Raw genomic sequence first — 14,435 nt, 5'->3', positions numbered from 1 at the left:
ATGTACACACACTGTGGCATGTGCACACACATGCCCAAGAAATATTTTTACAATAGCTATTTTTTAAAGAGGTAAAGCTGCTGAAGACAAGAGCTGGTGGGTAGGAGTGACTGGGGAATTCCGGTTAGTGTAGAAGAAGACCAAAGTGCTAAGAAAACCCCTTTCTACTCCTTCTGGGGCTCTTTGGCCAGTGAGCCTTGCCTTGCCTAATTCAAAGGACAATGGGAGTGGTCTCAGGACGGTGTTGTTGTCTTGCAGATGAAGATGGTTGGAAAGCAGTTCAGAGAAATTGGGCGCCTGCAAAACTCCACTGGTCACCGCGCCATCAGGATGTATTTAGTTCTGCCCGAAGATCAGACCCAGTCTATTTCGTGGCACCCGGTAAGTGTGGGGTGGTTTCTGCAGAAGCCAACTGATAGGACTACAGAGTCAGGAGAGAAAACTGTTGGAAAATGTGATGTGGGACCCATCACCGTCACTGGAGCTCCAATAGACAATGGGAACTTGGGCTCAGTCTGATAAGTCACCATGCCATGACACTGTTGAACCATCCAGGCATCCTGGAGGTCAACCCTGACCGGGATTCCCTCTGTTATCCCCTATTAGTCAAATGAGCAGTTCCTTTATTTCCCACAGAGCATGAAGTCAAACTTAATGGTCTATTGAAAAGCAGATGGAAAAGTAGACAAAGTCATGTCTTTTGAAAAGTTAAAACGTTTATTTAATGTGCATGTTTGTGTGCGTATGGAAAGGCATACATGTGTGCAGGTTCCCTCAGAGGCCAGAAGAGGGTAGTGGGTCCCCTGGAGCTGTAGCTATAGGAGGCTGAGCCCTCTCCAGCCCCAAAGCATGTGCTAAAACTTGAAAAATATTGTTAGTGATCTGAGCCGCAAAGGCCTGGCTGGAATTTGAATCCTAGTTCATAACCTTAGCTAATGAGTACTTCCCAAGCAAGTGGCTCTTTTTAACATCTCTGAGCTTTAGTCCTCTCAGCTATTAAATGTCAGTGGGCATGCTAATAGTCAAGAATTATTGCCATCAAATATGAGCAGAGCTAGGGAGATGGCTTAACCCGTGAAGTATGCGCTGTGCAAACATGGAAACCTGCATTTGAAAGCTAGTGAAAAGCCAGTGACTGTGGCACATGCCTGAAACTCGGCCCTACAACAGTAGAGACAAGAGAATCCCTGGGGCTTGCTAGCCAGAGACATTTGCCAAATCGGTGAGTTCCAGGATTAGTAAGAGACCATGCTTCAAAAATGAAGGTGGAAAGCGATGGAGCGGGACATTCAACTCGATATCTAGCCTCCACATGCCTGTTCCCATGCATGCACACACTTCATGCTCATCTGTAAACACATAAGCACACCCATAAACACATGCACGCAAATATGATGTCTGCTAAGCATTCGCTAAAATGAAAAACACTTATATACAACAAATGACACTCTTGCTGTTCACCTTGGATCTTTGTCCATCAGTCTGTCTATAGTGGCCATGTCATGAGCCATCCAATAGGGAGAATTGTCTTACATTAAGGCTTCTCTGGAGCTATGTACATAGCCAAAATATCACACCCACATCCCATGACATGACTGACCGACCTTCTGTCATGGTGGTTTGGGAAGGAAGGATGGGTGGGTCACAAAGGACTCCAACAGAAGCTGACGATGTTAATTTAATTCGTTCACGCGCTTGTCTTCCCTGTAGTACCACTGATCTTTTCAAACCTCCATTTCACAGCCAAATTTCTCGGTAATCAGCAAGTGAGTTACGGGCAGAGCCTGTCTTTTGACTACCGCGTGGACAGAGGAGGTCGACACCCATCTGCCTATGATGTGATCCTGGAAGGTGCTGGTCTACAGATCAGAGCTCCTCTGATGCCACCAGGCAAGACACTTCCCTGTGGGATCACAAAGACTTACACGTTCAGGTAAGAAGCACATCAACCAACCCGGGGCCGTGTTGTTTTCTTCATGGGTTCATCCCAGCACGCATGCAGCCAGTAGGCTTTTCTGAGCCATATGGTGTTACATGCAGAAACAGGACACTATTCCTTCCCTGCAGTAGCTGGCAGGTTCACGGGCATGGGAAGAAGATGATATACAGCCAATTGGCTGACTGAGATAACATGGCGGACACAGGTATTCTGAAGACACATAGAGGTACAGCTGCACTAGGGTGATGGAGAGACTTGTCCCGAGAGGGTGAGGCAGTGTGGAAGGCGGTCTTGATGGAAAGGAAGAGGATGAGGTCAGCGGGCAGAGGAAATGTACTTGGAATCACGGATAGTTGAATTCCAGTGGAACAAGAAGTGGGGTGAAGACAATGTGGGGGGTCATTGAGGTCAGAGGAACTGCTGTAAGTGACATTGCAGAGCCCAGGTACATCCAAGAGAAAGTGGCTTTGGAATGACGAGTTCAGAGAGGCAGGGGAGGGAAGCTTGCCCCCTCGGAGCTCTGTACTTTGTTAGAGGTTAAGAAAGATGGGATAGGACCTTGGTCCTCCAAGAGCTTGTGACTTGGCAAGAGATGTAATACACCTACAAGGACTCACGATCCAATCCCGTAGCTGCCTCAGTGCCGGTCTACAGTCGTTTTGAAATGAACTTAATTCTGCCTGGAGCTGTCAAGGAAAGCGTCATGAAGGCATCAAGTGTGTGGGCTGAGAATGGAAAGGTACATGAGGCTATTCCGGAAAGAAAAACTAGAGGAAGGATGTGTAGAGTCATTACATGGGGCAAATTATATAAAGATAAATAAACACACACACACACACACACACACACACACACACACACACACACACACACACACAGAGGAGTCCAGAGAAGCTGTTGGATCCTGAAACTGATGATAGATGACTGTGAGCTACCATGTGGGTGCCGGGAACCACAGTGCTCTTAAGTCCTGAGCCATCTTCCGAGCCCCACAGATGAGATCTTTGTAGCATGGGTAAAGGAGATGGTAAATTCGATGGATAAGTCTAGAGAGGACTTATCAGGCTGTATTTTATGTGCTTACATCTTGTTTATGCTGGCAAGATGATGGAAAGCCACTGAGAGGCTATGCATCAAGAAGTGTCACCGGGCAGAGTGGCTCACACCTTCAATCCCAGCATTTGGGGGCAGGTCTCTGACTTTAAGGCCAGCTTAGTCTACATAAGGAATTCCAGGACAGCCAGGGCTACACAGTAAGACTTTGTCTCAAGGAAAAAAGAAGGGATCATGGGTTGGTGAGATGGCTCGGCTGATAAAAGCCCTTGCTGCTCAGATCTGGTAACTTGAGTTTGATCTCTGGAACCTACAAGAAGGCGAAAAGAGACCATGATGTTGTCCTCTGACCTCTATATGTATACTGCGACACGAGACGCCCTGTCGTGCACATATGCTCACAGTAATAATTTAAAAAATTGTAAATTTATATGTGTGCATGTGTGTGCTGGGGGGTGTGCACATGTGGGTCTAAAAGACGATGTTGGAACCCCTGGAGTCTGACGACAAGCACACCCTTCCTGAAATAGATTCTCACATAGGGCAATTGCGAACTACCTGATGTGTGTGGTGGGAACTGAACTCTGGCTATGCCAAGAGCAGTATATACTGAGCCATCTCTCCATCCCAAATGTGGTGTCACCTGCACGGGGATGTCCTGGTACTCAGAGATCTGCCCGCTTCTGCCTTCTAAATGCCCAGCATAATTAAAAAACAAAAACAACCCTTTGTGTATGTATGTGAGTCTGTATATGATGTGTATGTACATTTGTGTGTAAGAGTGTGTTTGTGAAGGTATGTGATGTGGGTACACATTTGTGTGGGTGTGTGTGTAGGTATATGACATATATATGGACACTTATGTGTGTGTGAGTGTGCATATGAAGTGAACTTTGAAAAGGACAACCTCAGGTGTCAGCCCTCGCCTTCCACCTCATCTGAGACAAGCTCTCTGTGCTGCTTGCAGTGACATACTCTTAGCCTGTAGAGGACATTCATGGTGGATCAGCGAGGGAGTGTGGGGGCCAATAAGAACCGAGAGAGGCAGACTCAGAGCGCCCACGCGAGCTACGTGCTTAGTTAACTGAGTGCTGCTTATTCTGGAGACAAGCACACCCTTCCCGACTGGATTCCCACATCCTTGGCTTAGTGAGCTTATTCTTTGGGGTTCAGCTTACACGCTTTCTTTGTCTGAGCTTTCTCTGAACCCCAGGCAAAGTTACAGACGTCACGTGTTCCCACATTCTGTTTGTGAATTGCTAACAGCCCACACTGTGTTAAATCATTCCGACTCCAATGGCTGAATCGTAATCATCTCTGCTTAGTTTCCTTGTTCTCCAGTCCCATAATTTCTTGCCCAGGCCAAGGACACAGTCAACTTTGATTTTTTTTGTTATTTCTTTCACTAATTTATTCATCCACTGCCGTGCTGGGATTAAATGCAAGACTGCATATATGTTAGGCAAGGGCTCTACCACTGACTTGCATTATTATCCCACAGCTGCACATTATTTAATCAACCAGCCAGCAAATGAAATGGAAATGTCCTTCTAGTCAATATTCTAGGAAAAGAAACCTGAGCACAGAGGCGACTGGTACAGACACCAAGGCGTCCGTTCTGATGGCGGCTGCAGCTCGTGATGGGCACTTACTTGTTGTGTGTGAGACCTGGGTTTGATCTCTTGCAATTACAAGAGGATTCCGAGGAGGGCAAGGATATGGACAGATGAAAGGAATCAGTGAAACGTGCCCAGGTCACAAGTAAATCCCTCAAGAACAGAGCTTAGGATGAACAGTAACTTCCCGGGGCCAGAACCTGGGGAAGTGAAATGTGTCTAGTATTGGCTTAAGCAATGGCTAAGACACCGTGTGTCTGAGGGCTTGGGACCAGCTTTTGCAGTGATCCCTGGAAATACATACACGGACACGCCCTCCACTGCTTCCTGTGGGGTTCTCCCTTCCCGTGGAGAAACTCCAAGCTTCTGTCTCCTAGAAAACTCAAAGCAGGGAGGCCAAAGCTCAACTCTTCTCCCCTTCTCGGATATAATTTGTATCGGGTAGCAATGTGTCATGACTTGAATTTGTAAGCATCAAAAAATGTTCAATTATGCAGATTAAACGAACATCCAAGCAGTCACTGGAGCCCCCAGCTGAGTTATTTCGAGTATCGAAGGTTACTGCGGAACCTCACAGCCCTCCTCATCCGAGCTACGTACGGAGAATACAGTAAGTGACCAGGAAAGAGCCAAAGACCTCAGCCCAGGTTTTAGCTTCATCTGCTTCGGAGGTGTACGGGTAGCAGCAGGCTCTTGTTAGAGAGATAAACTAACCTGATGGTTTTCACTCAGAAATCCTGTGTTTTATATTCTTTTTTCCTAAAGGGAATGCTTCTCTAGGGAAAGGCCAGCTCTCATGAAAATCAAATGATACTTCTCTGTTAATAACCCCTTCTTCAGTTCGGTTATGTGGAGGGGACAATCTACAGCTAATGGACATATCCTCTGTTATTCCCTTTTGTGACCTTTCTAGGTCGGGCCCTCTAATCCTACCTACAATGATTTAAAGGGGGTGCTTCACACTTCTAAACACTGACTAAAGAAGTGTGGCTGGCTTGCTACGTCCATAACCCCAGTGCCTCACATGCAGCAGGGAGTAGGGAGAATGGCAACCAGTAGTTTGCCGAATTGTAACTATTTCCCAGGTACGTTATGCCAGGTAGCATCTCGTGTAATTTTCACAACAAACCAGGAGGCTAGACAATACTATCACCTCTCTTGTAAACTGAGAACGTGAAGTCTGGAGAGATCAAGGAATTTGCCAAATTCGCACAGCTAACATGGGTTCAGCCACAATCTAGACCCTAATTTTCCTGATTCCAGAGTACAGAACCCAACTGCTATAGTGGCCCATGTACCATGATATCTGATCACCACCTAGGCAAAGAAAATAAAACCCTGGGTGCTCTTGAACTGGTAATGGTAAACCAGGCTGGCCATGAGTTGGCAAAATCTCTCCTGCCTCTCTCTCCCCATGTGCTGGGTCCACAGACCTGAGGAAGTCACCATTCTAATGTCTCCTTTCTATTGCAGGTACAGGGTACATTGACAATGTGACCCTGATTTCAGCCCGCCCTGTCTCTGGAGCCCCAGCACCCTGGGTTGAACGTTGTGTATGCCCTGCTGGGTACAAGGGACAATTCTGCCAGGAATGTGCTTCTGGTTACAAAAGAGATTCAGCAAGACTGGGGCCTTTTGGCACCTGTGTTCCCTGTAACTGCCAAGGGGGAGGGGCCTGTGACCCAGACACAGGTGAGTGAAATGACACCTGGACCAGGTGTCTCTGGGTAGAGGCAGGGGAGTGGGTCTCCTGTAGAAGAAGCAAGGGTGGAGGAAGAAGTGTCATACCTGAGATCACTTAGGAGATGGAGAAAGAATGGGGAGTATGGGACCGAGGTCAAGGGAGACGGATGTGGTGACAGTACATGTGACCTCTTCCATTATGGAAATGCCATAGGCTTGTGAGCGAAAGGTGCCAGGTTACAGGAAATGACCGTCATGCTCCGTACAAGGTGGGGGGACTGGTATTGAGTTGCAGGAATTGTGTGGGGAGATCAAAGGCAAGTCAGGCTCTAAGTGAGGGTGGTGGCAAGTGGTGTGACCGTGAAGGGCAGGGGAACAGTGCTATGCTACGGACAGTGAGGGTGTGTGCGTGTGAACTGAATGTGACGGGTTATCCAAGGTGGTGGCCATGTTTCTATTTGGATCAAGGGTGAGAATGAATGCCAGTGTTCAGATGCTGTGGGAGGCTCTGGAGAGGCTGGGGCCTCCAAAGACTGATCCCCACATTCTGTCCACACTGACTCTGCCATTTCCTTCTTCTACACTCCAGGGGATTGCTACTCAGGGGACGAGAATCCTGACATTGAGTGTGCCGACTGCCCCATTGGTTTCTATAACGACCCGCACGACCCCCGCAGCTGCAAGCCGTGTCCCTGCCACAATGGCTTCAGCTGTTCCGTGATGCCTGAGACAGAGGAGGTGGTGTGCAACAACTGCCCCCCTGGGGTCACAGGTGAGGCCGACACCGTTCTTCACTTAGCTCCCTGTCCCGACGCTGTGGACATGCGTGAAGAGCTCCCGTTCTGAGGAATTTCTTGGAAGTTATAGTGCAGGTTAATCTACATGTGCACATTCTAAAGATAGGGAAATGTGGCATCTGAGCTGTGACTGGAGGGAACCACATGGCGCTCGCTTGCTGACAGTTTTGTGACTTCATTTAGGGAATGAAAGTTTCAGACCAAATACATGCTCTAAGTCCCCCTGCCCCTCCAGGATCTTCTGTAGCCCAAACTGGCCTTGAACTCAGTATTTGAGGATGAACTTAAACTCCTTTTGAAAAAAACTTATTTATTTATTTTTAATTATGTGTATGGTGTGTTATGTGTACACGGGTGCAGGTGCCCACTGGACCGTTGGATGCCCTGAAGTAGTCATAAGTAGTTGTGAACAATTTCATTTGGATGCTGGGAACTGAACTTAGGTTCTCTTTGGGAGCTGAAAGTGCTGTTAACCACAGAGCCATCTCTCCAACCCTGACCTTGAACTCTTGGTCTGTTGCCTAAACACCTCCCAATTGCTGGGTGTATAGGTGTTTGCCACCATATCTGCTTTTATGCAATCCTGAGGGATCGAACCTGGAGTTTTGTGCATGCTGGGCCAGTAATCTACCCTCTAAGTTACAGTGCCAGCCCTAAGTAATCTACCCTGAGTTACAGTCCTAGCCCTAAGTAATCTACCCTCTGAGTTACAGTCCCAGCCCTAAGTAATCTACCCTCTGAGTTACATTCCTAGACTGAGTTTATGTTATTTTCAAACGAACTAGGATAAGAAGGGAAACGGTTACCTCTGTGTCGCTTACCTCTTCAATCTGAAAAACTAAGCATTCTGCAGCCATCATGGTGTCACTGAACTCTCACTGCCTCTGCGTCCCTGCTGGCTTTTATCCACACCCTAATTAAGTCTCTTTGTGGTGCTGCACTATTCCAATCTGTGGTGACCATGCCATAAAGTGGCAGCCTCCACCCCTGCCACTCATCTGTTCCCGAGGGTACTGTCCCGGGAGCCTAGGATTAATGCAAGTCTCAGGGTTTTATTGCTGTGAAGAGGCACCATGACCAAGGCAACTCTTATCAAGGAAAACATTTCATTGGGACTTGGCTTACAGTTTGAGAGGTTTAGTCCATTATCCTGAAGGTGGGAAGCATGGCAGCATCCAGGCAGACGTGGTACTGGAGAGGCAGCTGAGAGTTCATCTGGATCTGTAGGCGGCAAGAAGAGACAGTGACACATTGAGTTTGGTTTGAGCATCTGAAACCTCAAAGCCCGCCCCCAAGAGACACAATTCCTCCAACAAAGCCACACCTACCCCAACAAGAACACATCTCCTAACAGCGCCACTCCCTACAAGCCTATGGGGCTATTTTCATTCAAACTAATACAGTGTACCTGTCTGTTTCTTCTACCAAGTGCCTTAGGCCTCTTTCTGGTCCTGCTGCCCCTGGGGAAAATCTTGTCTGGGTTGACCACGTGTTCCTTTTTTCCTTCCAAGGTGCCCGCTGTGAGCTCTGTGCAGATGGCTTCTTTGGGGACCCCTTTGGGGAACGTGGCCCAGTGAGGCCTTGTCAGCGGTGCCAATGCAACAACAATGTGGACCCCAGTGCTTCTGGGAACTGTGACCAGTTGACAGGCAGATGTTTGAAATGCATCTACAACACAGCGGGAATCTACTGTGACCAGTGCAAAGCAGGTTACTTCGGAGACCCATTGGCTCCCAACCCAGCAGACAAGTGTCGAGGTAGGACAATGCCTCTGGACAAATTATGCACCCCTATCTCTCTCTCTCTCTCTCTCTCTCTCTCTCTCTCTCTCTGTGTGTGTGTGTGTGTGTGTGTGCAGGTGTGCACACATGCACATGTGTAAAGAAATATGAACTTGCTTGAGTGTACATATGGCACAAAGGCAAAGACAGCTAATATCATGAAGCAACTAGTTTCATGACCACAGCTCCTGAATGATCTGCACCATTCATTCCTGCCAAAACCAGTCTCCCCTGCACACATTCCAAAAGCAGCATTAAAGACTCTCAAATGGTTAAACCTGGGTGGGAAAGTACGAAAAGGTCAGGTTTACATTCCTGAGAGAAAGAGTAGATAAAGTAGGGCCACTTCCTATGCCCAACCCCAAGGCAGGTAGGCAGAAAAGAAGCTGCCAGACCTGTCACCAGAGACCAATAAATGACTCGCCCTGAGCTGGAACAAACCCAAGAGGGGAGGGGTCCCAGTTGTAAAGCAGTTTAAGAGACCCTCTCAGGAAGTCGGTGTGATTATGTACGGAAGGTAACCACAGAAAGTTCTTCCGAGGGGACTCAGCTTCAAAGCAGCTTTCGTAGGGGGCTGCTAAGGGCTGCTTCAGATCAAAGCACAAGTGTGCAGGTGCGTCCCTCAGTCCCCCAGCACAGCGCTGCCCTCAAACCTCAGAGTGCAGAGCCACAGTCGGCCCCTAAACATAGACACACAAAGGCTCCAGATGACTCTGGTGCCTGGCTGGCACTTAGACATGTGCCTGTTAATCAGGTTCTGACACCAGAATATCTACCTGGAGATGCTTGAAGACCCCTGTGACCAGGTGAGATGGTTCATGCCTATAATCCCAGCACTCACGAGGCTCAGGCAAGTTAATACTGAGTTAGAGGCTAGCCTGAGCTACTGAGTAAAACCTCTTTTTTTTTTTTTAAGTAAACAGACACATAGTGCATAAATGAAAACTTTCATTGTTTTAGATTTCATTTAAATTAGACAATATCCTTTGCCCTGCTATTGGGCATTTGCCTGCAGTTTGCACCTCAGTACTAACGTAGCAATGAGGAATCTGTCCTAGCTCCTGGGGAGTTCATACACTAAAAAGGAAGAGGCCTGGGAACTCTGCAAGTACAGAACACTTAGCTCGGAGAGCAGCCTGTGGGCTTTAGAGTAGCATCCCTCCCACTGGTACATCCTGCTCTCCCAAGTATAACATGGCACTCAGTAGGGCCACTGCCTCCCCTCACCTTCCCTGCAGTGGCAAGAGAGGAACACTGGCTCTTCTGGGCGCTCATGGCTGCTTCCTTTTATTTGTTCTAGGATCTGAATAAATCCTCTGAGCTCACATTCCTCATCTCTAAAACCGAAGACACTGTTTACAGCTGGCTTAAAATAGGCCATTAAAAAAAAAAAAAAAGCACTTTCTAAGCAAAATTAGGATGCCAGCAAAGTACCCAGTAGGCTTTTGGCACAACGAGAGGAGGAAGGTGATAGATAAGCTCCCTGGCACCTCTTCATTCGAGCGCACACACATGGACCTCGATTGTGTGGTTCCCTGGGCTTGCTTCTATAGGAATGTGCTTGAGGCCACAGCCGAGGGATGCATCTGCCAGTCTCCGTGTTCTTTTTTCCCTTGCTGTCCCTCCCATTCTGGGACATTGGGTGGGAATGTGCCATTTATCTGCATCTTATCTCTAGCTTGCAACTGCAACCCTGTGGGCTCGGAGCCTGGAGAGTGTCGAAGTGATGGCAGCTGTGTTTGCAAGCCAGGCTTTGGAGGCCTCAACTGTGCGCACGCCGCCGCCCTAACCAGTTGCCCTGCTTGCTACAATCAAGTGAAGACTCAGGTAGGCCAACTTCTCCTTCCCAGGCCCCAGCCCTAGGTAGTCAGACTCTGAGTGGCTGTGTGTCCTGGTTCTGTCACAGGTCTGGATCCCCTAGATATAGTGTGGATGGGTATTGAGATACATTGAGATACATACACACACACACACACAGAGATACACACACACACACACACACACACACACACACAGAGATACATACACACACAGATACACATACACACACAGAGATACATACACACACATACAGAGATACATACACACACAGATACACATACACACACAGAGATACACACACAGATACACATACACACACAGAGATACATACACACACACACACATACAGAGATACATACACACACACAGATACATACACACAGAGAGATACATACACACACAGAGATACATACACACACAGAGATACATACACACACAGATACACATACACACACAGAGATACATACACACACAGAAATACAAACACAAACACACACTTAAATATATATTTATTATATATATATATTTTATGGAGAGAGAGAGAGAGAGAGAGAGAGAGAGAGAGAGAGAGAGAGAGAGAGATGCGATAGCTCAGAGAATAGAAGCAATCCTGACAACCCTGAGTTCAAATCCCAGACCCCATGTAAAGGCTGAATGAGTGAACCAGCTCCCTGATGTTGTCCTCTGACATCCACAAGTATCCCCGGCCAAGTGTATGCACACACACGTGTACATGCATGTGCATGGGCTCCAGAGCACACACACAATAAATACACTAAAAGACTTTAAACATACTGTATAAAGTATAGAATGCTGTGTATAGTAATTTTATGGTGAATTTACATTCTCATCTATACCATTTTAAGTATCTTCTGGCAGATCCAGTCATTGGACTTGACAACTTAGTGGATCTGGGGGAGAAAAGCACTCTGGATTCAGTTTTCAAGGGTCAGTGTCTGAAAGTGCTGGTGATTTTTCTAAGTGGCCTGGACACATGGAACCAGGAGTGCCACTCATGTCCCCCAGAGTCTTGAGTCCAGTCCTCTCTCATTTGTCCTGGTTAGTTTTGGTGTTTTGTTTTGTTTTGCTTTGTTTTCCAACTTGACACAAGGTAGGACCCTCACCTGAGAAAATGCCTCCACCAGACTGAACTGTAGGCAAGGCTGTGGGACAGTTTCTTAACTAATAATCATTAGTTAAGATGATTACCCAGGCCGCTGTGGGTAAAACCCTTGAGCAGGCAGTCCTAGGCTGTGTAAGACAGCAGCCTGGCGTGGAGAGCAAAAAGCCGTGTTCTTCCATGATATCTGCTCCAGCTGCAGTCCGGAGTTCCTGCTCTGATAGCCCTGTTTTACTATTATGGGCTGGAAGCTGGAAGTTGAAATAAACACTTTTCTCTCCAAGTTGCTTTTGGTTGTGCTGTCACAGCAACAGAGAACAAATTAGGACAGTGCTTCAATGCGCTGCTTCCCAGCTGGGTCCCCTCCCGCTCCAAGAGATGTCCTTATAAACCAAATTCCAGAGCAGATCCGTGGTGGCTCGCGTGTAATCCCAGCATGCAAGAGGCCGAGACTGTTGCCCAGAGTTTCAGGCAATTCTGAGCTAACTAGTAAGTTCCAGGTCAGCCTGGACTACAAAGTGAGACCCTGTCTCAAAAAAAACAAAATTATAAAACTAGAATTTAAACTCCAGAGAAGAGTGTACTTGATGTTGTTAATTACTAATAATTCTTTTCCAGACGATACAGTAAGGGGAAGTTGAACTTCAAAAGTAGAACGCACTCAAGTTGACTTTAACATTTTTTTAAATTCTTGCGTGCTTCATGTCCGCTTGGTGCCCACGGAGATCCAAAGAAGGCGTCCGCCGATCCTTTAGTACTAGAGTTGCAGAAGGTCGTGAGCCACCATGTGGGTCTGGTAACTGAACCTGGGTCTTCTTCAGGAGCAATGGGTGTTCTGTGGGACCTCCTTAGTCCCACAATCTTTTTTTTTTAAGATTTACTATTTATTTATTATATATGAGTATACTGTCGCTGTCTTCAGACACACCAGAAGAGGGCATCAGATCCCATTACAGATGGCTGTGATCCACCATGTGGTTGCTGGGAATTGAACTCAGGACCTCTGGAAGAGCAGTCAGTGCTCTTAACCATTGAGCCATCTCTCCAGCCCACGATCCTTTTTTCCCCCCACCTACTTAATAGCCTTTGGAAGGCTGTCTCATGTAGCTCAGGCTGCCCTCAAACTCACTATATAATCTGAGGACGACTTTGAACCTGTGATCCTCTTGCCTCTGTCCCCCAGATGTCAGGATTGCAGGTGTGTCCCATCACACATCTTGCAAAATAGCATATATTCTATTTTCATTTCCATAGTGGTAAGAACAGAGCCTCACTCAGCCAGTCTGGCTCAAGAGTCTAGATTTCCACCACCACCAATCAAGCATGTGTAGCTATTGACGTCTATACCTGTTGCAACCCTGGGATGAGCTGTGGTCTTGGCCCTCTCCTCTGATTCCTTTCCTGGGTGCTTTCAGATGGACCAGTTTGCCCAGCAGCTCCAGAACTTGGAGGCCCTGGTTTCAAAGGCTCAGGGTGGTAATGGTGCAGTCCCCAGCGAGGAGCTGGAAGGCAGGATGCAGCAGGCTGAGCAGGCCCTTCGAGACATTCTGAGAGAAGCTCAGATTTCAGAAGGTGAGGAGGCCAATTGCCTGTCCTAGGGCTACTTACTATGAGGTTCATGCCCTAGAAAGAACTGTGATCTGGGTCATAAGACTCTTTGTGTCAGCTCTGTGGTATCTGCAGCCAGCCCTTGCCTGGGTGGAAGTGTTGTCTATGACATTCTCCTGGTTCCTGAATGACAGGGTGGAAAAACTGTCACAAACGTTTGTCATTGATGTTTTTCTCATTTATCTCTAAGTCATTCAGTTTTGTGGGTTAACTTGGTCATTCCGTACCAGCCTTGTTTTTCCTCTGTGTGTGCAGGTGCTATGAGAGCCCTCAGCCTCCAGCTGGCCAAGGCAAGGAGCCAAGAGAACAACTACAAGAACCGCCTGGATGACCTCAAGATGACTGTGGAAAGGATTCGGGCCCTGGGCAGTCAGTATCAGAACCGAGTTCAGGATACAAGCAGACTCATCTCTCAGATGCGCCTGAGCCTGGCAGAAAGTGAAGCTTCCCTGCAAAACACTGTATGTTTGCCTGGTTAGCATGTATATTCATTGAGGCCATGTTGGATCGCACTCCTGCCCCACAGGTCTCGCTGGCTGACTCTCTGTCCCTGGATTTCTTGGTCTACCTGGCAGGTAGCTGGGCTTTTCTTCTTTGTAACAAGTCTGTTTATCCCTGTACCCTTGGCCACCTGCAGTTTCCCAAGGAACTGCATTATGCACCCCTCCCTAGTTGATTTCTCTCTAGCCACATTTTCACAATAGACAGAATCCTGCCTTTCCTCTTTCCTGTAATAGCTTAGTTTATATTTGTATTCTCAGCCCCTGATGCTAAATGACAGAAATGAAGAAGCAGAGAGGCAGAAAGGAAGGGGTCTGATGGGGACATGGGACTGAAAATGAGTGAGCATGTGCCCAGATAATCAGCACACAGGCCTTGTGTAGTTCAAGGAACACTAGGAGAGGGAGCCGTGAGTTTGAAGGCTATAGAGGAGCAGGGCCTGGTGGCCAGAACACCTCTGACCCCAGCACTCAGGGGGCCCAGGCAGGAGCACAGCAGGCTCAAGGTCAGTCTCCC

General features: G+C 47.6%; 1 protein-coding gene across 2 annotated transcripts in view; it reads left to right on the top strand.

Annotated features, from left to right (window-relative positions):
* The window catches only part of Lamc2 (laminin subunit gamma 2), a 59,496-nt gene that overhangs the window by 30,945 nt on the left and 14,116 nt on the right, over nt 1-14,435 (top strand). For both annotated transcript variants that reach the window (NM_001100640.2, XM_008769603.4), the window contains 9 exon segments: nt 259-381; nt 1,744-1,933; nt 5,106-5,218; nt 6,082-6,300; nt 6,881-7,063; nt 8,600-8,845; nt 10,548-10,696; nt 13,226-13,382; nt 13,674-13,879. In NM_001100640.2, coding sequence (NP_001094110.1) covers nt 259-381; nt 1,744-1,933; nt 5,106-5,218; nt 6,082-6,300; nt 6,881-7,063; nt 8,600-8,845; nt 10,548-10,696; nt 13,226-13,382; nt 13,674-13,879 — 1,586 coding nt within the window.

Source organism: Rattus norvegicus, chromosome 13 (genome assembly GCF_036323735.1).
Source record: "Rattus norvegicus strain BN/NHsdMcwi chromosome 13, GRCr8, whole genome shotgun sequence".
NCBI classification, from domain to species: Eukaryota; Metazoa; Chordata; class Mammalia; order Rodentia; family Muridae; genus Rattus; species Rattus norvegicus.
The sequence above is the reverse complement of the archived record's forward strand: the minus strand, read 5'-3'. Positions and strand labels throughout refer to the sequence as shown.